Consider the following 27111-nt stretch of genomic DNA (forward strand, 5'->3'; position numbering starts at 1 on the left):
TCAGTCCTTTTCTTTTATTGTCTTTTGAGTTAGTGGTGTGGTCTGGGATGTTATTTAACCCTGGGTTTGGTTTCCGTCCAGGAGATGGCTTAGACAACAGCGTTGCATCGCCTGGCACGGGGGATGATGATGATCCGGATAAGGATAAGAAAAGGCAGAAAAAGCGTGGCATTTTCCCCAAGGTGGCCACCAACATCATGCGGGCGTGGCTATTCCAGCATCTCACGGTAAGCACAACCATTACTTGTTAGAGATGCGCATGTGTAAAAACAACCCAGGTAGAACCACACACACACACACAAACACATGCACACGCTCAAAAAAGCATACTCGGGCATACCCGCACCTGTCACACAGTCATTACTGAGGGAGCGAGAGCTGTGATGCTCACCTGTCAGCCACCTGCCAGACGGACACAGTGACCAGGTCAATCTAATCAGTTTGGACTGTTGACTCTGCTCAGCACACTCCAAGTAAAAGGAGACGGCCCAACAATCCCTGACACTTACTCCAATATGAGATGCATTGTTTGTTTGGGATGTTTCCCCAGACAGATCAAGAAGGGAGTGGTAGTTGCTGGAGATGGATTGTGGGTGTAAATGTATGTTAAGATTTGGAGCATACTGAAACATGAAGTTATATTATATATTGGTTGTGCATGTATGCACACTGTCGTTTATTTAAACACGCTGTACTTTCATTAGAATAAGCAAGCCTTTTTTATATATGATTGACTTGGTGATCTTGTGTGAAGTGCATGAATGGATAATTTTCAAAATAGCCCATGGAAATGTATTTTCCCCCCACAAATGAGAGAGAATTGTTTGCTTGTTGAGCAGTTCAGCCAGATATCATTCACTTCACTGAGCCCAGCAATGCTACACAGCTTGGATTTAATATTTAGACACTACAGTAATTCAAACATGCTTGATAAAATGATTAAATACCCTTTGCTCACGAGTCTGTCCGTCTATCCCTCTGAGTCGAGTACGAGGAGTTGGACTGCATGTCCTCTCACCCTCACTAATGTCAGGACATTATCAGAACATCAGGCTGTATTGATTTTTCAATGCAGGTCAGATTTCAGTCGGAGGTGGCCAAGCCAGGACACATAAGCTGCTCTCTGAGCATGTGGCTCCGTCCCAGAGATCTGGGGGACAAAACAGGGGGAAGGGGGCATGTAAAAGAAGACAGAGAAAGTAGTAGAGACTTAGTTCAGAGCTTCAGCCTGGATCATCTACACATTTAAGAGGGTCAGGTGCCCCGCGTGTAGTCCGCAACACCCCCCACCTCACCCCCCCCATGTCATGTCCCTACCCAAAGCCCGGTACCCTGATTACCTAACCAAAAGCCCAAGTAATGTGTGGCCAGCAAATATGGCCTAATTGAAAGGGCTGTAAATCCATTACATATTGGTCAGGGATAATGAGGAGTGCTTTAATCACTTTTATCTATTCAGGAGCAGTGAAGCTGCAACAGCAAAGCCCTGAGCCTTGCAGGCCTTAGCGGCTCCACCACGCCAGTCTGCATGCTTATTATTCTCATCATTATCAAAATGACTTCACAGCTGTTCACAGCTCCATCGCTCCCTGACTGGAGACCTCTCACCAAACCATACAGACCATTCAGGGGCTGAGGGTAGGAGGGAGGATAAACTTTTTCTTTTTTTTTTTTTATCACTAGAGAGGGATTCTTGTCCTTCTTTAGGTATTTTTCCTTTGTTGAACTTGATGTAGAATGCCATTTTTGTGTATGAAGAGCTCAGACAGAAGGATTTATTGAAACTGACTTTATTTTAATACAGTTATGAACAAAATACAAGAACCCAACTTAATTGAGTTCTGCCTAAAGTTCTATCTTAAATTGGTAAATGTTTTGTGCTGTTTGGATGTCAACACAACATCAGTTTGTGCCAAAAAATAAAGCAAATTCTCGAAAATTACTTCCAGTAAACATTGAAAACGTTACCATGACTATTGGTGCTAAAACGCACAAAAACTCTGGAAATGATCATGACACAGCCAAACTTCTAAGTTTATCAACGCTCCTTCAATTTAGATTCGCTACGCAACTACGCTGATCTTATTCACGGTGCTGATTGAAGATATGAATGCAGAACTTTTTTTAAAACCCAAAGGGAAAACCTTTCCATTTTCAGGGCAGCCCTTATCATGTAAACTGGTCCCAAAATGTCTTCATTATTTGACATCTTTTCTCACACAACTTCAGCAATTCTTTCCGCAAAAGATGCAGAGAGAAAGACAGAATGACACAGATCTTTTGGGAGAGTCGCCGACAATTTAAAGAAATGGGTGCGTTTTTCAGGGAGGTGGGTAATTCAGACAGAGCAGAGCTTTCAAGGCCCTCTTTTTCTCTGTCCCTCTTTCATTTATCACATCCCCTGCTTGTAGATGGTCTCTCCAATCTTATTTGTTTCTTTTGTGTAAGGACCTGGCCAGTCTTGTACAAATAATAATCCCTTCCTTTTAACCTGCCTTCATTTTTCCACTGAGGAATAGGGCTAATTGAATTATCCCCCTTCTCTTCTCACCATCAAGTTGTCCCACCCATAAACTCTCTCTCTCTCTCTCTCTCTCTCTCTCTCTCTCTCTCTCTCTCTCTCTCTCTCTCTCTCTCTCTCTCTGTCTCTCTCTCTCTCTCTCTCGCTCACACACACACACACACACACACACGGACACACACATTAGCCATTCTTTCTTTTAATTTGTTAAGCAAATGTATTTGCCAGTGTTGGATGCGTTTGTGCAGGGGTGAATTCTTGGGGCCTTTGGCCCCTGAATGGCCTATAGCGGCATTCTGCTATTCATGCATTCATTAACTGAGGGTTGAGGAGTGAAAGGAGTGGCCTTGTATTTTCTCAAACTGCGGGGCCAGCATGGAGCTCCTCATCCATGAGCCACAGGGGTCTCTCTACATATGTTCTCAACATCCAGCCATTGTCACATCTTCTGAAAAGCTCAAAAGGACAGGACCCCCCTTCATACACAGAAAAACAACACAGGCCAATAGCAACAACTGTTGGCTTTTGGATTCAGTATAACAAAATTGCCCTTTCCCTCTTCTCTACCGCCCTGCTTTGCTTTATTTCAACCTCACAATCTCTCTCTCAAAAAAAATCACAAGATGCTCAACATGTATAGAGAATTACCTCATTTACATTTCGTACTTACCCAAAATAACAACATTCCAGTAGAGTAGAAATTTGGGACTCGGTTTGCATTTATTAATAAAATTTTCCACAACTCTATATAAGCAGGAGAATGTGAGCTTTTAACTTCAAATGTCTTGTATGTAACTGGCAAACGGCTGAACAGATAAGGTGATTACCTGGTAAAAGAAAGTCAGATTCTCAGTCCACCAGAGGTGTTGCTGGACTTATTTTTGGGGGAAGATGCTCTGTTATGGATTATGGCCTACTAAAATCTTGAATTTTAACAAACTCTTAGTGGAATGTTATAGGTAGTTTACTGTTGATAATGATCACTAAAGGCATTTGTACTGCTTGGAAGATACATGTATATTTTAATTTATTATACATGTGTATTTTATTTGAAATTGTTGACTGAAATCATGCGATTTTTATCTCTTTGCTCTGAATTTGTGTTAACGGTTGTTATTACTCAGGGTATGATTTTTTTTAGACACAAAACAATATATGCTATATTAAATGCTTTGTTATTTCAGTCCAGTTTCTGCCGCTATAGTGTAAAGGTGAAGCAAGGTTTGCTCAAATTTCCTATTTTATAGCACATTCACTAGGAAGCCTTCTATTTTTATTTTGTTTTGTTTAAAAAAAAAAGAGATTTGAGAAATACCCCTCCCCCCAATAACTTTCTGGATGTCTACCAACTATATTAGTACAAGGGAAATCCCAGGCTGTTGGTATAAGCTTTTCAGTACTACAGCAAGATTTTGTTATCAGAAAGATAAACTTCACTGTTGGAGGTAAAATGTTCAGCAGTGCTACAAAATAATAGATGACAGAATCCACTTGAGGAAGCAAGAGGGACACAGAAGCACAAGTAGGTTTGGGAAATAGATTTAAACAATTAAAGTAGAGGTCATCCGATAGAAATGGAGGCTATGCTTTGATTGTTTTTCTTGTTGTTGCATAAGGTGTTCCCCATGTTGTTTTGGAAAAAAGTAAACGCTAAAATCTTCAATTAGCTCCTTGGTGCCCCAGCCTTCCTTCCCTCTCACCCCCTACTAGCTGCCTGTTAGCCCCTTCTCACCCCTGTAAAGACAAAGGTTGCCCTCGCAATGAAAACAGGAAGCATTCAAATCCAAAGATACCACTTTGGGACTCTGGCCTTGTCTTTTGACTAGTGCAAACCCTCAAACAGCTATGAAAATAAGTAAGGAACCTCAGAAGCAAACTGGGCCAGTTGAGATTTAGCATGTGTGTGTGTGTGTGTGTGTGTGTGTGTGTGTGTGTGTGTGTGTGTGTGTGTGTGTGTGTGTGCGCGCGCGTGTGTGTGTGTGTGTGTGTGTGTGTGTGTGTGTGTGTGTTAGACGGTGGGAGGGAGAGTGGTCAGTCAGATGAGTAAGTAGGTAGCTCTCTCAGGCATCAAGCGTCTCAGGTTTTGTGCATGGCCACCCTTTGGCCTGGGTGTTTGAGGGAAATTCTGTTAAGCTGCTAAGCCAGGTATATTGGTCCCCTGGGCGCCTTGAAAGGGAAGTGATATATCCCTTGGTCATTTGGAAAGTCCTTGGAGGAATGGAGCAGTGGAACGTTGTGTACAGTTTAGATATGATCGGAAGCCGTCTAAATATGATAACTAATAAAATACACCATTGATGGTCGAGCTGACGCAAAAACTGTTATCTGATTCTCACGTCCTTCTTATATATCAGGACGAAAAGTCTCAGCAGTGCAGACGAGGATCCCAGTTGATATGGAGGCGTTAACCACACGCTTTTGAGTGCCTTGTGCTGCAAACATCATTAGATGCTAGCTACCCCTCCAGTCCCAGCCCCAGCCCAACATAGCATTAGTCTCCATGACAACAGGGTGTCATCGCCAGGTCGAGCCCTCGTAGCTGTTCTCTCGACTGCCCTTTATAGATGCACATAAAAGAACCAGCAAGGGTCATTCACAAGACATGGGCACGGGCACAACCAAACCCTGGTAACGGATGTTTGTCCCGTACGATAAACAAGTGTCCAAGTTCATCCTTCAAAAGAGAAGGCAAGCTGTTTGAGTAGACTAAACAGACAGTTCTGTACTATACCCACTTTTGTTTAAGCTATAGTCCTTCTAATCCTTGTGCGTTGTTCCAGTACAAGCAGCGTTTAACTGGTGGGGACACACATCTGCAAACAGTTTGAAAGGCTCGAGCCTTTCTCCTTTTACATTAAACTGCTGAAAGCTGTTTATTCTGTATTTGCTGGTGCCCATTTTATCTTTCCACTGTACAAGGCACAATGCATAGTTTTAATTCATGTGTGGTGCGAGTGTTCACTTACTCATCATTGCAATAACATTGTTGATTTGCTTGCGTTCCATGCGTATGTGTGTTTGGCTGTACCTTTGAGGACGATACAAATAGACAATTTTATTACAGTTTAGCCCATGTGCCAATGATGCACTTTGTCTTGTGTGTGAGTTCAGATGTAATGTGGGTAGAAACAAAGGATGAAGAGGGAGGGGGCTTTAGGACTGGGTGGGGGTGGGGGGTAAAGAGGCAGCTCCTGAGGGTCACAGAGGTGGACGCCTGGAGGAGGCCCACACACTAATCTGTCATGTGCTCGTTTGCCTCGGAGCCCAAAAGTCAGCTCTCCAGTCACCCGTAGAAACACAGACGACAGTTTGGTTCACTGCCACCGCCTGAATGTGTGACTATCAGCGTCAGACAAGCCGAAAAGAGACATCACAGTACTCGTGTGACAATGTTGTTTGCTTTGTTTGCTTACAAAACACACATTAGTGACAAAGTAATAGCATCTTTTGGTGTTGTTTAGCATGGGCGTCATTGGTGATACTGTGGAGGGGATCTTTGGTGTAGGCTTGCCTTGGACGTTTGGTGTCAAACTATTGTCCAACCACTGGTTTCTAAAGTCGGCTATGATTCTTGGTGGAAACAAGCTGCTCTTGACCACAGAGGGGTTGCCACAGCAGGAACAGACCTCACACGAAACATTTCACACAGTGATCTCACCTTTCACATCAGAACTCAATAAATTAACCCCTACATTTTGTCATGATGCTTTTTTTTTTTTTTTTGGAGAAGAAAAGAACAGAAAACAGGAGAAAGTTTGGAAAGATGATCCAGTTACTTCCCATTTTCACAGACTGTATAATTATATGACAGGCCGCATCAACTTTGCCATTTCACTGCAGAGCAGCTTTGTGGTAACTTCCCAGTGTGTGTGTGTGTGTGTGTGTGTGTCACATATCTGTTTACAGTGTGCTTTAGCAAAGTTCGTAGCTGTTCCAGAGATTTAGTGCTGCATTAGAATGTAATAAGTCCTAATTCATGTGAAGCTCTGACATTAGGTCTCTACACTTTACCCACTATTCCACACCTGTCACACTTCCACTACAGAGCTAAATAACCCTACTCAGAATCCACGGACGTATAAAACACTTTAACATTGCATACAGTAGAAGAACAGGTTTGCGTTTTCATTTGAACTTTTTGTTTCTGTTGGCTGATTTATTACTGAGGTTCGTGTTATTGTGTCTGTGCAAATGCAGCAATCCCTGTGTAATCCCATTTCTCCTCCCTCCACCCCCATGTTTCCTCCTTCCCACCCCCCATCCCTGTTAATTTTCATTCCTGCTGTTTGCATCTTAATACAGGTTGTTTAACTAAGTAGCAGAAATGAGTGCTTTCGCTAAGGGACTGTTTATGACACGTTCCCACTGCATGGAGGTGATTAAGCTGTGTGAAACTCCACAGTGTTTGCCAAAGAGAGAGAGAGAGAAAGAAAAAAAGAGCCACCCCCCCTAAATATACACTTTTTTAAATTACACTTTACATCAGGGGTGTCCTCATAGAAGGCCAGGAGCACAGCATGAGCGTGACTGGCCCCAGCAGAGGTGACTGCATATTCCCTGACCGCAGCAGAATACAGACAGGGCTAGGCCTGTAGAGGGAAGCCAGATTTACTAACTCGCAGCGCTGAACAGTGAGAGACTCTTGCAAGAACACATGCAGGCATGTTTGCTGTTGCACAAAGCCGAGGAGACAACTTTAAGACCCTGTGCTCCACTGAGAATAGGCCCCAGCTGAGGAACGTTTCCTTGCTTTTAGCATGGCAGTGGAATCCACTACTGCTGTAGTCAAAACACTGATCCGTTGGCCAGGACCTGCACTGGCTGTAAGAAATAGGCTGAATGACGTCACACGTGACAAGGGACCCCACAAGCTAGTCTGTGATATACATGCCCTGGTGGAAAAGCAGGCTATTAAGATGGCGGTTGATGATTTTGTGCCGTTTTCCCTTTTCTATTCTTTTGGGGTTATCTTACTCATAACAAAATATATAAGAGGATTTAGGTTTCATATCTTAGAGCTAGTTTCCTTAAATTACCCTACCAGGGTTACCGCCCTGCAGGCTAGCCGCTTCCCCCCTTGGTTGATTGCGGGGTTGTGGTGAGAGCTGCTAGAACGGTGGCTGCTGCATGCTGGGTACGATGCAGGCCAATGATATTCTGCTGCAGGCCTCCAAGCTGCCCCAGCAGTGCTTTGATATTCATCTGACACCAAAGGAAGAAAATGCAAAAGGGAAAAGGAGCAGGACATGCATGGAAATGGCAAACCAGGCTAAGAAGGGAGGGAGACAAGAAGTGAGGAAAGGTTCAGGGATGGCGGCGTTGAGTAGAAATCAAAAACAGATCTTGTCTTTCACTGTTTGGTTTGTCATGGGACCCTGGATTCATCACGTCCCAAATCTCACCTTCTTCTTTACTCCTCTGAAATCCATGCCTTTGTTTTGCCCAGTCCAGAGGCAGGCAATGGGATTTCAGCACAGTAGGGTCCTTATAACTGGGAGCCATGTCTCTTGTTCTCACCTCTTCCCCCAACTTCCTCCCCTTTTTATTTTCCCCATTGATATCCTCGTTGTTGATATCCCCCTCTGAACATACCGACAGTTTTTTAAAAGAGAGCCCAGCCCAGTTCAAAGGCTGAGGCAGAGCGGTCAATTTGTTGTTCCTGTCCTTGAATCGTCCTCCTGCGCTAGACTCAGGGAACCCTCCCTGCACCGCAGCCAATTTACCCAGCATGCCCCAATTCTCAAACACGTCTGCCTAGCATATATATTGAGCTGTGTGTTGTTGACTCGGTGAAGAACAGACCTCGGCGTCTGGATTTCTCCGCAACCACAACTCTCTAAGATCATGTAAAGCTCCACAGAAGAGTATGTGTGACAGATGGCAGCATCTGTCACACATACATACACATACTATAGGGAATCATTTGCTGGTGAAAAGAAATATGAAAAGAAAAGAAGACAGCAAATGATAAAAAAAAAATCAAATTAAAAGAATATATCTATATAAATATAGAAATCCAAATCCAAGTAGAGCAAGCCGTGGCTCTAGATGGGAATCTCTGAATATTGATCATGGGGAAAGCTAGTCCCGCATATTCCCAGCGCTGAAGCGAATGGCACACAAAGCACCTGTCTAAAGCCCATAAACCAGCTTGTACAATTATTTAGATAAAGAGGGTTACGTCGCTATGTATGCCTCCCAGTCCAACACCTCCTCCTTGGCTCTCATCCTCCTACTACTATTCCTGCTCCTCCTTTTCCTCTGTCTCATCCACATGAAGATGAAGAAATTAAAAAGGGGCAAATGTGTAATTAGCCACACATTTCTGAATCCTCCTTAATGTTCATTACTTAAACCAGGGGCAATTACAAGTTCAAAGGGGTTTAGGGCACCAGCAACCTGCATAATCAGTCTCAAATTAAGCACAGCTCATTTGTCACAGCACAGCACGCTCGCTTGTATGTGCCCACAAAAACACACACATGCATGCATACTGTCAAAGTTGAGTCATAGACAGGCTGACAGGCATCATTTTCCATGCAGGCACAAATCTCAGCTAGCCCCAAGGCACTGGGTTAGGTCGCCCAATCCTCTTACACTCTGATGCTTTGTTTTTGCGAGACAACAGCAAACACCACTGACACCTTCGACTTAGCTTGCTTGACACTATACTGTATCCTGCTTCCATTCATCCTCTTATAAGTGTCCTGTTTGCTGTTATAATCCCTGCCACCACCTGTCCTGTCCCATCTCTGCTTTACAGCTTTTTCTTTTTAGACCCGTCTGGAGGGGTGGAAGATAAACACAGATCATTTAATTAGTCTACAGGATGCCTTTATCAAGATCCTGTATTTGTATTGGCATAAAAATATATATGTTAAGTACTCATTTAGCACATATTATATTGTACACTGTATATTATTGGATTAAGATTATCAGGGCAACATCTATACATAGCTTTTTTTGTTGCGGCTGGTAAACATGATGCAAACAGTCATTTATTTAGTTTGTGAATTTCAACACTGACCCATAAAAACCTTATGGATATATTAATATCACGACTCACGTCTGGAAAGCAGTGAGTAACTTAACTTTTCCCATCCGGCCATGTCTCTGCAAACACGTGATAGTGTGTGTTTCATGCGTGTTCCCGGAGGTGCATCTTGGTTACCTCAGGGGCCGGGTCACAATGGCTAATCCTGTCTTCAGGTAGCTGTTTAGCACACTGAGAGGAGAGCTTGCAGAACCACAGGTGAGCTCCAGTTACAGGACTCCCTGACCAGGGGTCACCTCTGACACTGTCAGAACACACACAGACACACACACAGACACACACGCGCACACACACAGCATGTCCCTGCAGAACACTTGCACACTGTTTTCACACACAGGCACTGACACTGAAATACACTGAGCCTGCTTATCTGTCCCAGGAGACTCAGACTTCATCTCCCTCTCCTCCCTTGTTCTTCTTTATCTGTCTACTGTACTACTTCTTTTCTAGTCTTTCTCTGTCTTCTTTCATTCCCATATCCGACTGACTCTTGTTCAAATTAGGATACCCCGATATCATCTCCATGAAGACTTGCTCCAGTGGCCATGCGTTGCCTGTCCTGCCCAGCACCCTCATTGTTTAAGCTGTTCTTACAGAGAGACACAGTCAGGTCTCCAGTGAATTGAATGGAGCCCTATCATGTGTGGCTCAGCATAGTGGGAGAGAGAACTCATTTTTCACTGGTGGAACGACATCCATCTCAGCAGCCAAACGCTGGCTGTTTCATTAAGTAGCCCATCCAGGCAGACAGATGTGTTCCCCACACAGTCATGTTTGCCTATGCAAGAGCGTGTATTAACCCACAATCCTTTGGGGGAGATTAATAGTCTACCAGCCCCTTTCCATTGATTATCTCCATGCCATTTTCCCCTCCTTTCCTTGGCTAGATATTAAAAACTAATGAAGCCTATTGAAAATGCGAACCGCGAGGCTCTTCACGGATCATTTTAGGTTATTTGGACTCAAACAGTGAGGGATCTCTTTAAGGCACAGTTTGAGTTGAATTAAGAAAATAAATGTGGAGAGCAGTGTTTCTAGAAACAGGAGGAAAAATGACTGTAGAGAGTGTGACTGTAAAAAGATGTGTGTTTAAGAAAAGACAACTCTGTTCTGACACATGGAGCAGACATGGCAGATGTTAGCAATTCTACAGCATAGCAAAGCATTCCTAGTATTGGAACCGCGTCCTAATTGCCATAATGGAGGTGGTAAGCACTGACAGTAATGGAGTCAGTGGAGGGATCCATCCCCAGCAACCTGAATTAGGGGGCACTCAGTAGTTCCACTCCAAGATGGCCTGTGTTTTTTTGTCCAGACATTTTCTTTTTTTTTTTTTTGTATTTTTAAATTGTTGTTTAGTATTATCGACTTTCTCTTCACATCATAGGAGTTCGAAGCAAGGAACTCAGAGGTGGTGGTTAGCATTGAGTGCAGCTTGCAGGAAGAAGATGGTGAGTGTAAAATATATGGGTCAGAACAACCTGGGCAGGGAGTGAGCAAAGAGTTAAAAGCGTCCATGTGATAGGCTCACCTCTGCACCAGGCCTGGTGAAAGGCGGCGGGGTGCTGTCGGGGAAAATGACTTCCTGAGACATTACCATCAATCACCAGACAGGTCAGGCCCCCCAATCCCGCCATCAGGATGGAGAGGAGAGGGGGATGGGGCTGGAGGATTAGACGAGAGGGGATGAAAACAGGGAGGAAGACTGAGTTAAGGCGTGTTGGGGAACAGACTATTAACAATCTCTTTTTCTCACCATCTGACTGTTTTATGTCTTTCTCTTCCTCTATCTATCTGTCTCCCTGCATCTGTCTCGCTCTCTATTTTCCGGTCTTCCATAAAACGGCTATCCAGGCATTCGGGAACGGCCCCTGCTGGTCAGAGTCCTCTCCACGGCTCAATTGCATCATTAATTATTCCACAGGCAGTGGGCTAGAGGCAAATCTAAAGAGAAAGAGAAATAGAGTGAGCAACAGTTAGACAGAGAGATGTGGGACAGCTGTCTTAAGGCCCACAGTTGGTCTTGCTTTCGCTCTCTTTCTGTCTCTTTCTCTTTCTGTAAATGAAGGATGGGAGAGGGGAGGGGCTTGGGTTACCTCAGTGAGCGGTTGTGTTACATTCCTGAGAAGGGAAGGGGTGGAGGGGGGGTGGTTCAACGAGTTGTTGAAAAGAACACAGACGCTTGTCAACAGTCTCCAAACTGAGGAGCCATCATGCCTCGCTCTAGGCCCGGAGGTCAATGACCCTCTGTTGCACCCAAGTAGAGAGAGGTAGAGGGAAATAGAGACAGGGAAGAGAAACAACCACCAAAAGCTATAACAAATCACCATATGGTACATGTCACTGCTTGTCTGTGGCAGAGATCACATAAAAGCCTCAAAAATCTCTAAAATCCTCCTTTCTTTCTTCAGCTATATAAAGCTGAATAGTGTCTGCGTGACTGTGGATTAGCTTCCTCCAAAGAACTGGTAGAGTAGAAGAAGAGGAATGACAGGTAAGGAGAGACGGAGAACACGGCAAGCGCTTGCAGTCATGGCAAAATGGCCCATTAGATTAAAGGAGTAAAAGTTCATCAGCTTTATTAATGGGAAGGTATATAAATGAAGTATGAATTACCTGACTTTTATGGAGTGGCGAGAGTGAAACTGGAGTCTCTAATGATATAATGTTTTAGTGAGCTGCTCTGAGCGCTCTGATGAACAGGCTGTAAGGAGGAGGAGAGAAAGAGTAAAGAGAGAGAACGACAGAGAGAGAGAAAGAGAGAGAGAGAGAGAGAGAGAGAGAGAGAGAGAGAGAGAGAGAGAGAGAGAGAGAGAGAGAGAGCGCAAGAAATAGAGAGAGCGAGAAAGATAGAGAGAAGTGTGCTGGGGTCCCTTGAGTCCAGTGGCTGGAAGGTTGCCTGATTTTTGCTAACATGCGTAGCTGATCGGGTAAGCTTAGAGACAGGGACATTTGTAGCTTCCAGGCTTATTCTTTGCGTGTCATTAGCTATCATAGTAAAAGTTGCTGAAATAGAAAAGGTCAGCTGCATTTCTGATTCTGTTGCTCTTCTTCACGTGTGGATTCAAACACAAGTTTGATGCGACAATTGAGCGTGCCTGCAGAAGCACGTGCACACTAAGTTTGCAAACAAGCATGCATGTGCGTATGCAGCATATGCAAGCCTGCATGCAAGCACAAGGACACACACACACACACACACACACCCACACCCACACATGCTCCACACCATCCTGTAATAAGCGGTAAGCTGAGCTAGCTGATGGTCATCCTCCCATGGGGATACTGGGTGGCTGCCAACTTCCTGCCTGCTTTGTCAGTGGATAAAGCCCCTAACAAACGAGAAAGCTGTAGATAGGCAGGCCAGCAAGGTCAAAGGTCACTTTGGCCTCCGGGCAGGATTGAGCCTAAGAGCACTACAAGGAGAGAGAGGGAGAGGATGGAAGACTGCTCCTAAAGATTGGCTGCTATTAACCAGGCCTAATAGTTATATTCTTGTATTAACACCTCTTCTCTTCTCTTCTCTTCTCTTCTCTTCTCTTCTCTTCTCTTCTCTTCTCTTCTCTTCTCTTCTCTTCTCTTCTCTTCTCTTCTCTTCTCTTCTCTTCTCTTCTTGACTCATGTACCCCCTGATGAAAGGACAGCTCAGGAGACATGCATTTCTGAATGGCAAAAATGGTATTAGGTAAAACAGAGTAGACACAACAGGACGTGACAGGGCGGTGACTGATCAGGTTTTGGATGGCTTTGTTCCATGGTAGTAGCTTTGCTTCTCTGTCTCACAGACAGCGATGTGATCTGAAGTGTATGTCTGTCAGTGGCTGAAGAGCTTCTGTTACTGGCAGAGGATAGTGGAAAAGAGTCAGTGGAGGTGAGGAGAGAAAATCTTTCTTCTTTCCCAGCAGTCCATTCAGAGGGAGAGAAAATTTGACATGGTTGACTTGAACACATTTAGCATCATTAGCAAACAGGAAGTGTCCCCTGCAGCTGTTTTTTAGCAGGACAGGAGGTGTTCCTGCCTGCTCTGCAATGCACAAACATAACCTAACATGTTAGCCTTTCTTTTTGATTTGAAAACAAAAATTTATGTCACGACTTTCAGACTAGCTTTTGACATTCCATATCTTAAGCTCTGGTTTGTCCTCAGGCTTGACATGAGAATGTACCGTCCTTTTTTTGAAGAACTTGGAGTCTAATGAGCGATCAGAAAGAGAGCGAGACAGAGCTAAAAGAGGTCCTCACTGCAGTTTTGAATACTTACGGTCATTAACTTAATGCACAATGAAAGGGAGAACCGTCAAGTGGAAACTCTCAGAGGCTTCCATCTTGAAGAGCAGCACACCCACTTTTCTATTCCCCAATCTATCCATCGCTCCACAAATTAATCTGCCTCAATTGAGGATCAGCCCCACTTTACTATGACATAGGAAGTTAAACAAAGAACACAATAGAGAAAGAGGGTAAACTTAAAGAGACCTTGTATGTTAATATTAAGTCCCTTTGCTAACAGAAACTCGAGTTCGTAAGAGTTTTACCGTTTTGTGATTTGCCATCTGTGCTATTTTTGTAATAATGTCTGCTAATCTGTTTGATGAAGACACTTCATAATTATGTAACTACAATGTAGCCTAAATCCCCCCTACCACAGCCTGAAATTGTAGGTGCCGAAGATATACAACATTGGGGTAAAATGTCCCAACGTCAAATCCAATGTGAAAGGTTTTCTTCGGACAAGTCACTTTAGGAAATTATTTCTGCTTTTATAATGTGTGCACACATCATTAAAGCAGTGCTGATGTTTAGTCAGTGGCATAGTTTGTTCAGTACACTTTACTCATGCATGTTCTTGTGATGACTTTATGACTGCAACAGTGACAAGTAGTGGCCTTTGATGGGCCCACCAGACCTCTAATGATCCCAAAAGTCCATTACTAATGCAAAGAGATCTGGTACCTCACGGTCCCCACAAGGACAGAAGGATTTAAGAAATTAATGTAAATTCAAGAGAATCTAAAACCAAGGCAGTCAGAGACTGCAACATCCTGTGACATCCCTGAATTCAAAATTTAACCCTGATGTACTTGCGTAGGTCAAAGATCAAAGCTAGTGCTCTGACGTACTTTCATAGATCAGAGCACTAGCTTTGATCTATGGTATAACACTGGCCTTCTCGCTCGTCTGTCTATCTTATCTGGTTCCTGATTGCACAAAACTTGAAAATTCACCTTGACCTAGTTTTCTCAAGGTTAAGGTCATCTTCTCATTTTCATCCCCTTTGCCGCCCAAGTAATGTATTTTTTGTTTCACCTTTCTATCTTAAACAATTGCAAAGATATTTGCTGAATAAACGGACGAACGGGCGGATGAACACACAAATACTGACAATTACAATACATCCCCTTCACGGGAAGTAACAAAAGAACTTGGCTCGAAGTATCAGAGTAAACTAAACACAAGATGTGAGTGGTAGAAGAGAGAAAACGTAGAGCAAGAACGATATGAGATGAGGCCAGAATGGTTAGCACGTAGTGAGAAAGAGATAGCTGCTGGGGTCCGTTGAGTACAGCAAGAGAAGGAGAGATTGATGGAAACAAGAGAGACTGAGGAGACCAGGCCTCCACTGTACGGATGGAGGGATCGTATTCCTCTTCTTGAAAGCGGAGGGCCAGCCGTGAACTTGATCTGTCGATTAAATAGGCACATCTCTATGGCTGCAGGCCACAAATGAGACCAGGTCTGCAACACTGTGCAGTTTGTGTGTAAAATTGTTGGCAATTTACTCCAATAGATCTACGCCTTGAGTTCAATTGATCCTCTTCTGGGAGTATTTTGCAAATTTCTGGATGGATAGAGACTGCATTTTGCTCAACTTTATTTTCTTTATTGGATAAAAGGAGCACCCTATTATCATTTTGCATGATTGCATTTAGAAAAACATCTCTCTTTTCTTTAGTCAATCCGCTAAATCTGGAGGTGCATTGGGATTGTGTGGGAGTGATTGCTATTTAGCCTCATGGAGCTTGGTACAATTAGATGCCTGTATCTCACATATCCTCCAGGACTCCTTCCTTACCCTCTCTCTCTCCATTCATTCCTCAATCCTTCCGACTCCTCTTACCCGCTTTGCTGTTGCTGTAGCTTGGCAGACGAGCAGAGCAGTTATGCCGTAGAGCTTCTCTACAACCTTGCACCATCTCCAGTGAACATAAATTAATAGTGTAGAGCAAACAGGCTGCTGGCTGAGGGCCAGGAGTTGGCTTCAGGAGCCCAGCCAGCAATTGTTGTGGCGGGCCATGGCAGCAATAGCAGCAGTAGTACTGATGCACTGCCAACCAACCAGCTACCCGGCCAGTCAGAGAGGCAGACAGACAGACTGGGGGCCCTTTTGCCCCATAATAGCTGCCGCGGGCCTTGCCAGTGTGCCTTGTATTTGCAATCATCACCTTTTTGCTGTCAGAGTGCAGTCCGTTGAGAGCCCTTATACTTATTGTGGAAGCTCTGAAGTCTGGAGTGAGGGAAACAGAAGTGGAGAGGTATGTTCTGAATGCATAACATGTGAGGTTTAGATATGGGTGTACTTCTATTTGTTGTTATCAGAGGTTGGCATGCAGTGCATGCAGTTTGTAGGCTGGCAACATGTGAGTTCTGTTTGGATGTTGGTTCTATCTGCATGTGTTTATGTGTGTGTTAGTGTGCAATCAAGAGAGAGAGAGAGAAGGAAAAAGGAAGAGCAGTAGGGTTGAATTGTGTCATGTGGCATTCTTGACTCTTTTCAAACTGTTGTCAGGAAGTAGTGTAGTTCCCAGTCAAATAAAAGCACACAAGACTCCCTCCCACCTCCAAAACACACAGAGGAAAGAAGAAGAGAGACAAGTGGAGATGGATGTGAGGATAGAGATGGGAAGGGCCTTTAAAAATTTAATATCATTTTAAACAGTCTGTTTAAATGAACTTTGACTCAATCTTTTTAGTAATACTGATTAATTCATCATCCTCCTCCATTAGCAACCACCATTTTGGCTTCACCAAGTATGAGATTAAACCCAATATGACTTCACGACCAATGAAGTAAATCAACTTCAAATCATAAAGCTGCATTGTTTCTAAACATAAACATTTGATTCAAATAACCCGTTGTTGTTTATATTGATTTATTTTTTAGAAATCAATTTTTTTCCGGTCATTGGCCCACAAATCCTTTATTTGTTAATTGTCACTCATCAATCTATTTGATGTTTACTGAACAGATGGAAGTAATTAACCGTATCCTTCAGTATAGAGCATAAAATCTGAAGCTGCGGCTAAAACGACGGGGATTTCTCTGTGCATAGTAAACACTTCTGATGGATTGAAAGACACCAACTGGATTTATTTTTCTTATCTGTTTGATCTTCCAGTAATGCTGATGTGCATTCAATCCCATTGTCATTTGTCAAAGGAGCGAAATGCAACGTTATTAACGGCAGCGTGATATTTAAAATATGCCAATCTTATTCCAGCTCGATGCAGAATTCATATTGAAACGTCGTTCCCATATTTGATTGTATTTATTTATGACAGTGAATACTTTTATCGTCCACAAGCCACTTTGATTAAACCTAAAATAAGATTCCAATCAATGCAGAAAAGGAATTTATGAAAGGAAATTCTTGGATGCATTTGTGTTGTAAAGATAGATACCAGATCACAATAAATCTCATGAGGCACATTAAAGAATGCATCACTATTTGAAAAGTTATAATATAATTAAGTCCAATATTTTAAACAAACACTTGAAGTAATATATGCAAATGACGACATAATTCTATCCAAGAGACAAACTAGCAAACCAATCATCATCAGCAAATCCTTTGTGTTTCCATGGCGCTGGGTAAACAGCCAATGGCCTGTGATTTCCTGGGAGTCATTAGCATGGAATGGGTTTGCAAGCCTCTGCAACCTTGTGACCTGGCTCTATAACTCATGTCACAAACTGATGATGTCATCCATCAATGGGGTCCACCAGCTTCTCAGGGTAGGGGTTGCACGTTCAGTGAGCAGAGGGGAAGGGTGGGGCTGTGTGGGGGAAAGCAGTGGGGGTTGAATGTAACGGTCAGGGTAATGATTAGGCTGTGGGATTTGACAGTGGCAGCACATGGGTGTCAGGAGAGGATAAATCTGATATATAGTAATCCAAAGGAGCAGATAGGAGTCAGCATGTGTGAAAGCTTTGAGTTAAGAGTAGTCCAGCAGTAGATGTGGTTTTTGTATTGTATGTGGTTAAATGCCAAGCTGGACTCTTTGTGGGGGTTTAAGGGTCGGACACAATAGATGATGGAGCCACCTTTGCTTGTAATGTTCAGAAACCGTGGGGGCCATTACATTAGATAGATAGATAGATAGATAGATAGATAGATAGATAGATAGATAGATAGATAGATAGATAGATAGATAGATAGATAGATAGATAGATAGATAGATAGATAGATAATTAAAATATAAACAGTATAAAATTAAAATATAAACAGTATAAAATTAAATTAAATCCATTTAACCTGACCCCCCCCCCCCCCCCCGCTCCTCCTGAGAGAGTCACTGTACCCCCTGATGGCACGGGGCACGAAGGAGGACCTCAGCCTCTCTGTGGAGGCGCTGTGTGACAGCAGTCTGCCGCTGAAGGTGCTCCTCTGCTGGGAGAAGGTGGTGTGTAGGGGGTGGCTGGTGTTGTTCATGATGGCCCTGAATTTAGACATGGTCCTGCTCCCTAGAACTGTCTCCACAGAGTCCAGGCTCAGCCCGACCACTGAGCCCGCTCTACGGATGAGTCTGTTCAGACGATCCATATCTCTTTTCCTGGCCCCCCCCACCCCAACACACAATGGCGTATGACAGCACACTGGAGACTACGGACTGATAGAACATGAGAAGGAGCTTAGGACAGATGTTGAAGGAGGCCAGCCTCCTCAGGAAGTACATCCTGCTCTGCCCCTTCTTGTACACGCAGTCCGAGTTGAGTGACCAGTCCAGTCTGCTGTCTAGCTGCAGTCCCAGGTACTTATAGTTTCCTACCACCTCCACCTCACTGCCCTCGATGATCACTGGCTGTGGAGCGGGAGGTGCCCGCCGCAAATCCAGCACCAACTCCTTGGTCTTGGAGACATTGAGCTAGAGCTGGTTCTGCTGGCACCACTCCACGAAGTCAGCCACCAATGCCCTGTACCCCCCCTCATCACCCTCCCGGATACATGCCACAATCGCAGTGTCATCGTAGTACTTCTGTATGTGGCATGTGTCCGAGTTGTGCTTTTTTTTTTTCATTCAACGCTATCGGAGAACACAGAGCACATCACACCCCGTAATTTAGCCAGCAGTTGGTCGCAGAAACACACACACACACACACACACGTATTTTTAAATTTTAAGGTCAAATTTTGGAACACACTCATCTCATCAGGATAGTGCACACTGATGCACATGAACAGGCTATAGCACAATTAACAGAACTGCTTCGATTGGAGTCCAGCACTGGGACAATAAAGTGAAGCAGCTCATTTCTGGCTTATTTATAGACTGACTGTTTTACATTTTACAGTCAATTCTTTTTTAAGGGTATTGGTTTTGGCGTTTGTGACTCAACATATTGAGCGGTGCACAGCTAGTGAGGAGATTATCAATACCATCTCTGATCCTGCTCTGTATTCACGTTTCATCCATTAAATTACAATGTCACACGGTCTCCTGGGTGTTAAAGAAGGATGTCTCAAGGAGCAAACACATCACAACAGATTCAGTGCTCCGGCTTTATGTGTTTTGACAAACAATTATTCTAGGATTTTGTCTCGTATTTTTTGTCCTCGTTGGGTGTTTTACTAACATAATTTTTTTTTAACTGAGGCAGTTAACATTAAAAGGTTAGTCAGAGGTCTAAATAGCCGTTCTTCAATTTCACGGCTGCTGCCGCCTTGTAACCACTAGACCCACCGTGCTGGCTTACATCTCATGTTTGTGTGTGTGTGTATGTGTATGTGTGTGTGTGTGTGTGTGTGTGTGTGTGTGTGTGTGTGGGTGTGTGTGTGTGTGTGCCGTTGCCACCTCACATCATTTTCTGATGCTGAGATGTGAGTGTGCCATGTTTCAAGTTAAGCTGCCAAAACGTAAAATGTGGGTGGCCAGCAGTTGCAGAAGACATAAAATGTAGGTGTGTGTGTGTGTGTGTGTGTGTGTGTGTGTGTGTGTGTGTGTGTGTGTGTGTGTGTGTGTGTGTGTGTGTGTGTGTGTGTGTGTGCGTGTGTGTTGTGTGTGTGCGCGATCGCATATTAAGGGTGTCAGCAAGAAAAGAGCTGAGGACAGATGGAGAAAGGATGAAGAAAGGGTCTGTATAAGTGTGTGTTTGCTTGGCACCACATATTTGCAAATGCATGCGAGAACTGGGGTTGCAAGAGGAGGTGATCTAGTCTGACACTAGAAGCGAAGGAGAAGGGGAATGAGCAACGGCCGGGAGGGGCGTGAGCTCAACGAAATAGGTTTTCTTTTTTGTGTCGTGTCTATGTGGTCGGAGTAAATCTCCTTACTCAGGGGTTTTGTATGTGAGGGGTGGGCTTTAACGTCCTCACTCTCCTTGATGAGACATCTTTCTTGTTTGTTCAAACCATTCATTATGTTGTGGATGCTGGACGAGCTACGCCGTTGGCCTGGCGTATTTATCACCGCGCTAAAGCACGCTCTGGCTGACAGTCGGCGATTGATGACTGCGTCTGGGCCTGAGAGGCTGAGGAAGCCTTAATACAATGTAGATGACCCACTCCCATTTCCAATTTAGACTGCTCTTCTCCCAGCACCTCCAACCGCATCATGCCGCTACATTTCAATCTGTGTATATGTGCACGGATATGTGTACGTTTTTGTGTGTGTGTGTGTGTGTGTGTGTGTGTGTGTGTGTGTGTGTGTGTGTGTGTGTGTGTAGAAAAACAGTGCGAAGGAGTGTGTTGTCTGTTTTACTTGCAAGCCTGTTTTGATGGTGACTGAGGTCATAGCAAATGTGAAAACACCAAAAAGCACAGGAGTTCGGGGGGGAGGGAAAGGGAGGCTGTACTCTAACGACATGTTGTTGTCCAGAGCGGACACATATACACACATGCTAATGTAGATGTAGGTGTGTGTGTGTGTGTGTGTGTGTGTCTGTTCTTTGTGTACAGACACATGCTCGTACACACACTCAGAAACCAGTCTATCCTCCCAAGCCAAGGAAATGTCAGCACTTGGCAATCAAAAAATGTATTTCAAGTCAAGCATTATCATCTTTCCTTTGTTAATGATTTTAGCATATTAAAATTGCGTACAGAAGTACAAATCAAATTAATCTCTCTGCAGCCTAGACTCATTATTTGTCCAATCTCAGTCTTGTTTGTCATTAATTGAGCGCATTCCTTAAACCGTATTTTCATTTCACCTGTAATTAAAATAGACCACATTTAGATAGGCAGCACAACCTCCTGTCTGCTGATATGAAGCCTCACTTGTCACCAATTATTTCAGCAGTAAATGAGAAAATAGCTCTTGAGCAACTGTTATCATTTCATGTTAGAATTGAATTCAATTAACATGAGCCAAGCAAACATTACCAGCTTTATGAAATTTGTCGTTTCGGCGAATGCGGAGGAGGAAGGGAGCAGAAAAATGAGAGTAAGTTGCAAAGCTGAAAGCATTTTTTTAAAGGGTTGAGAACAGATTTTTTCTTCTTTGTGCTATGATTTACAGGTGTCACGTCTATGAATATCTGTTAGTGTCTGTTTGCACGTGTTTGCATGCATGTAAATGTGTGCATGCGTGCTGCCGGTCTACTGTAGCTGAATGAAACGCATAGTGTCTCATTTGTTTCTTTTGCGTGCGCCTCGAGTCCTAATCTGGCCCTTAAAGACATCTGTCACCAGCGATCACTGTTGTTTTGTCATGCTTCATAGCAGGCCCAGGGGGAGCAAGGCAGCCCAAGGTCTGCCATTTATATCAGCCCGTGTTTTCTTGATTGGACGTGACACAAATAGTGTCATTGCAGCTCTGGTAGCAGAATTACATTTTCAGGTAAAAAATCTTGGCAAAGCCACGGTAGAGATTTCACAGCATTCTGTTCTTTTAGCATTAGCCTGTATTCAGCAGCTCTCTGTAAGGGAGCCACCACCAGGATACATGTCAGACGTTCAAGGAAAGATAAATGCATTCAATGAAAATCTTCATCCACTCATTCTTTTGGTTAGTCTCATAACAGGATTCACAAACACCTCAGTATTTGTGTTCGGCCTGCTTGAAAGTCTTGTTTATGCGCGTGATATGTGAAAGCCTGCGTAGTTTTTTTGTTTGTTTGTTTTATGGCTTGATTTGTGCATTATGTGTTGGTGCGTAGGTGTGGCGGGGATAGTTAAAGGAGTAATCACCGTTGACGGTTTTGTCAAACTTGTTTGTCCAGCTCTGACAGGTTTAGGACTGGGTTGCTTCTCTCTCTCTCTGAGTGTGTGTGAATGTCTGTTTGTGTGTGAGTGTGCGTGTTGGTGGGTGGATACCTGTATACTCTGAATGCCTATACTGGGCAAGGGAGGGGCAGGGTTGGGTGGAGGTCATAAGGAGGTGTAGACTAGGGTTTCACAATGCAACAAACCTGGAGACATATTGAATACATACGGTTAAAATAATACACGAGTGCCTTCCCTTCCAGCGCTTCTTTTCATGAGTCCGTACACGTGTGAATATTTGTGTGACCAAAAGGTTCACGTGTCTGTGCTTTTGTTTGTTTCCTCCTGCAGCACCCCTACCCATCTGAAGAACAGAAGAAGCAGTTAGCCCAAGACACAGGTCTCACCATCTTACAAGTAAATAACTGGTGAGTCAAGATTTGTGCTTGCCCTATCTCCACCACCAGCATCACACTGCCTTTCCAGCTCAAAAGCCTTCGCCTCCCTCTCCCCTTCAAGTGTGAAAAACCGTTTATGTACAGTTCTCGCCATCCTGCATAGACACACGCTTGCACACACGGATGCACGCGTGCAGACATACACACTGACAACCTTTGTAGCATTATTGTATGTAAGCTACCAGGATGTTCTGGTGTTATCTGCAAAGTGTTCCGCGGCTAAGTCTGCGATCTTTATGGTTGGTGTACATGTATTCAGTGGGATATATTTAAGGAAGAAAGGGAGAGATCATAAGCTACTCCTACAGCCCCCAGACCCACCCCATCGCTCCATCCAAAACCATACCTAGCATCGGCACTGGTGCCCCCACAAAAGGCAAACCTGCCTTCCACCCCCTCCCTGTTTTACACAAGCTATATGGTGGATTAAGGTTTTGGTGGCCTGGCCAGCAGGGCCTTTGTAGATGGCTTAGCACATAACTGGGGGTGGTGGATTAAATAAAATGATCACAGAAGCAAAGAAATGATACAGGAATTACTTATCAAAATACTAGCCCAGGTTTTATCTGCAGCTTAATTTTGTTCAGTACATTCTCAGGGTGATGTTCAGATTAATTGAACTGACAGCTTCCTTTCAAATTTCCGGCAAGGTATTTGCACGGATTTCAGGTCTTACACAAACTTAATTATATGGAACCCCATTTTATCATTCTAATTCCATGTAGCGGGGGTTCTATTTACAAATGACAAGTCTGTGCCTTTTATTCACAGCTTTCCTTAATATATTTATCAAAGCGGGTTCATTTACAAAGTGCTCTATCTGTTGGGTACAGGCAGGCCGACATTAACGAAGCTTTTAGGTTTATCAGACTCACAGGCTGACAAGCCACCCGAGGGTCAATTGATTTTTTGGTTCTGTGATGCATTTTTTTCCCATTTTTTCTGGATCACAATGAGAAACATGCCTGGAGAATTAGCCTGGTTTGTCAGCCTTATCTATCAGCCCCCCCTCCTTCGTCCTCTCCCTTCCTATACTGACATACTCTCTCTCTCTCTCTCTCTCTCTCTCTCTCTCTCTCTCTCTCTCTCTCTCTCTCTCTCTCTCTCTCTCTCTCTCTCTCTCTCTCTCTCTCTCTCTCTCTCTCCCTTTTCTTTATTCCCTTCTAGCCAAAGGAAGTCAAGCTACTTAAATTGGCCACAGGAACCGCTGTTATCAGACTTTAATGCACCCTACAGTGTGGATAGCATTTCAATTACACTAGTAACCAAAGATTAGCCCCCCGCTTGCCTGTTTCATGCCTCATGCCACCGTTTCGGGACGCCACACACCTTACCTACAGGAGCAGAAAATTGAGTTGCCTTGCCTGTGTCATGGTGATTAATGCAGAAATAGTCTGCAAACCTGTGAAGAGAGAGGGAGAGAGAGGCAGAGAGAGAGAGACAGGGTGGGGGGGGTGGGGGGACATAGATATAGAAAGAGTCCCTGCCTTCTCAGAGGACATGAAATCTAAGCCTGGCGCTGAAATGCCTCAGATCCATTTATAAAGAGGTCTGAAAGAAACATCTTCATGAAAGCTATTTCCACACATAAACACAAATACACACGCATATCCATAGGTGGTCGTGGAGCTCATCCAACAGTTGTGTTATCCAAAACACTCCAAGAATCAATTTCCACCACTGAAGTAATTAGAGAAGCATCTCAGACCCTGCTCCTGAATCTCTGGTACTTTCTTGGTGCTGTGAATTCACCAGGCCGATGCTGCCAGGTGGAGATGAGACAGAAGGCTAAGGTTGACTAAACATTCATGGTGGGTAACGTGGTTGAACAGTAGGTTACAGTGAATATCACTTGGGTTGGCTTGCATTGGCTGTGGATATTGTCCACTGAAGACATGACAGAATTCTACCATGTGAAATTCCTTCGAAACAAAAAAAAAAGCTCTTCAAATTCCTGGCTGGCCCTTTGCATTGTTCTGTCGTTCCCTTTGATGCATGTTCACTGTCATGTTACTGGCCAAAGAGGAGGAGAGGGAGGTAGAGACAGACAGGAGAAGAGGATCGGGGGGGAAAAGGGAGGGGATGGCCACCGTCTTTGGTTTCCAGAGTTCTCCCTTGGGGAAAGGATGTGCTGAATCAGGGCTTTGTCTGCCGGCACAATCACAACCCAGCAAGGGCACAAGGGTGCTCTGTGTGATAGTCAATAGACGGCGCATCTCGATCTCTCCCAACTCCCATTCAACCTTCCCAAACCATACGTCTGACTGACGCCTCCCTTTGCCTTTACCTGCAGCTTACCTGTACACACATACACACACACACACACACACACACACACACACACACACACACACACACACACACACACACACACACACACACACACACACACACACACACACACACACACACACACACACACACACACACACACACACACACATACAAGAAACACAGACAGTAGATCACGTCTAACTGTTAAAGTTTTTTGTGTGTACCTGGGGAGACACACCACCAGGTTCTCTATCTAGTCTAGATCATTAGCTGGCAGCCTCACCTGTGTGTAGCTCACACCCCCATTAGTTGTGTCATGTTAATAGGGAACAAAGGAAAAGTTAAAGTCCACAACCTCACTGTGCTGATGTTGAGCAGATGAGAAGGGCTGATTATCCAGCTAATAGTGTCCTTTGAGTACACAATAGTGTGTGTGTGTGTGTGTGTGTGTGTGTGTGTGTGTGTGTGTGTGTGTGTGTGTGTGTGTGTGTGTGTGTGTGTGTGTGTGTGTGTGTGTGTGTGTATGTGTGTGTGTGTGTGTGTGTGTGTGTTATGCACATTATTACAAATGGTCAGGTCAGCTATGTGTGGAGATGACATGTGTGTACAGTGTGTCATAACACCATTAGTTTACTGGTCAGTGTGTTTGCTCTGCTTACATTTGAGACAGCTGGCGTCACGCTAACAGAAAAGGGGAGTGGTCTCATACTCGATTGCATTTGTTTAAGATTGTGGGAAAAGGTGAGGGTCATGTCACACTTGGTATTCTGTGATAATGACAGAGGAAAAACAGCAGACTCAGGTGTTAGATGGAGAAGTGTTTAGAGTTTACAGTATCTGGCGGTATATTTGCCTGCCTCAGCAGCTCCTGGTGTCCTGCTATCAGTCTGGGCTAAATGGGGCCTGACCAAATCCTTTCGTGTCTCAGCGTCAGACCCAGCACGATATGCTCTCACTCAATGCCATAAACACACGCGCCTATCCTGCCATTATTTACCGCTGTGTCCACGCACACGCACATGCGACGCACACGACGCACAGTGTTATTACATGTGACCGAGAGATGAGGCTGATGACAGATGACGGAGAGAAATGGCATCTAAAAAAAAAAAAAGGAAGGAAATCGTCCCCTCATTATTCCCTCATCTCGCAGGCAGACTTCCATGGTGGGGAGAGATCGAGAGCGAGAGAGAGAGAGAGAGAGAGAGAGAGAGAGAGAGAGAGAGAGAGAGAGAGAGAGAGAGAAGAGAGAGAGAGAGAGAGAGAGAGAGAGAGAGAGAGAGAGAGAGAGAGAGAGAGAGAGAGAGAGAGAGAGAGAGAGAGAGGGCCGAACCACACAGACAGCAAATATGTCAGTTCGTGGCATCGATGAATGACTACTGGAGCACTGTTAACAATAAAGAGGGCACCAAGTCACACTCTATTTTTACATCTCTGTCTCCTCTCTATAGCCCAGGGGTAAATACATGCATAGACCCACACACACACACACGCACACGCACACGCTCCAAAACACACACACACACACACACACACACACACACACACACACACACACACACACACACACATACACACACACACACACACACACACAGACATAAACTTAACACACACACACACACGGTAGAGCCTCTAATTAGAGGCAGAAAGGAATACAATGAGTGAGTTATTAAGACACTGGGGCGTATCACAGTCAACCTTTGCCCCCTGTCGGAGCACAGGTCACATGATAAGAGAAGGATATCCGCCAGATGACGGCGCCAAGCAGCCTGTGCCCACTGAGTAGACGAAATAGACTCAATCTCTGTCTGACCATTCGGGGCAGGGCATGGAGCATGATTAGAATTTTTTTCCTCTTGACAATCTCTCTTCTCAGGGGGACAAATTCCATCTTTAGCAACAATCACCACCGTATCACTTAGTTCAAATTTAATCAGCACTTTAACTGAGATTTACATTTTATTTTTGTTGAATAATGTTTGAAGTGAGCATCAGCTGAATATATTCATATGATGACCATATAGAATATGCAATTAATAATGAACAGTCACACTAAACTAATAAGAGCTAAATAAAATAATGAAAAAGAAAAGAAAACAATGGCAGGTTAAAAGAATACTTTCAAAAGTACTTTTCAGAAGTCGTTACACTCATATACCTTTGTAACTTTTCCCTATCTATATAGAGTCTCAGATTGCTTCTGTCTGCAGAGCATGTAGAGAAACGGAGTTTAGCCAGCTCTAAACCGACTGCTTTGTAGCTCTCCTCACAGCAGGTGCCCTATTCTTGCTCAAACCTTCATTTTTTTTTTTCTTGCGCTCCTTTGTTAATTCCTCCGGACTTCTCCATTGCTAAACTCACCTGAAATCAGGTTCACAT

At 44.1% G+C, this 27111-nt stretch overlaps 1 protein-coding gene across 5 annotated transcripts in view; it reads left to right on the forward strand.

Moving 5' to 3' along the window:
* Positions 1–27111, forward strand: part of meis2a (Meis homeobox 2a) — a 79821-nt gene that overhangs the window by 33974 nt on the left and 18736 nt on the right. For 4 of the 5 annotated variants that reach the window (XM_068338707.1, XM_068338710.1, XM_068338708.1 and 1 more), the window contains exons 8-9: positions 82–227; positions 22349–22425. In XM_068338707.1, coding sequence (XP_068194808.1) covers positions 82–227; positions 22349–22425 — 223 coding nt within the window. The remainder of the gene's footprint in view (positions 1–81; positions 228–22348; positions 22426–27111) is intronic. The other variant, XM_068338709.1, reaches the window with a different exon arrangement.

Source organism: Antennarius striatus, chromosome 17, assembly GCF_040054535.1.
Source record: "Antennarius striatus isolate MH-2024 chromosome 17, ASM4005453v1, whole genome shotgun sequence".
NCBI classification, from domain to species: Eukaryota; Metazoa; Chordata; class Actinopteri; order Lophiiformes; family Antennariidae; genus Antennarius; species Antennarius striatus.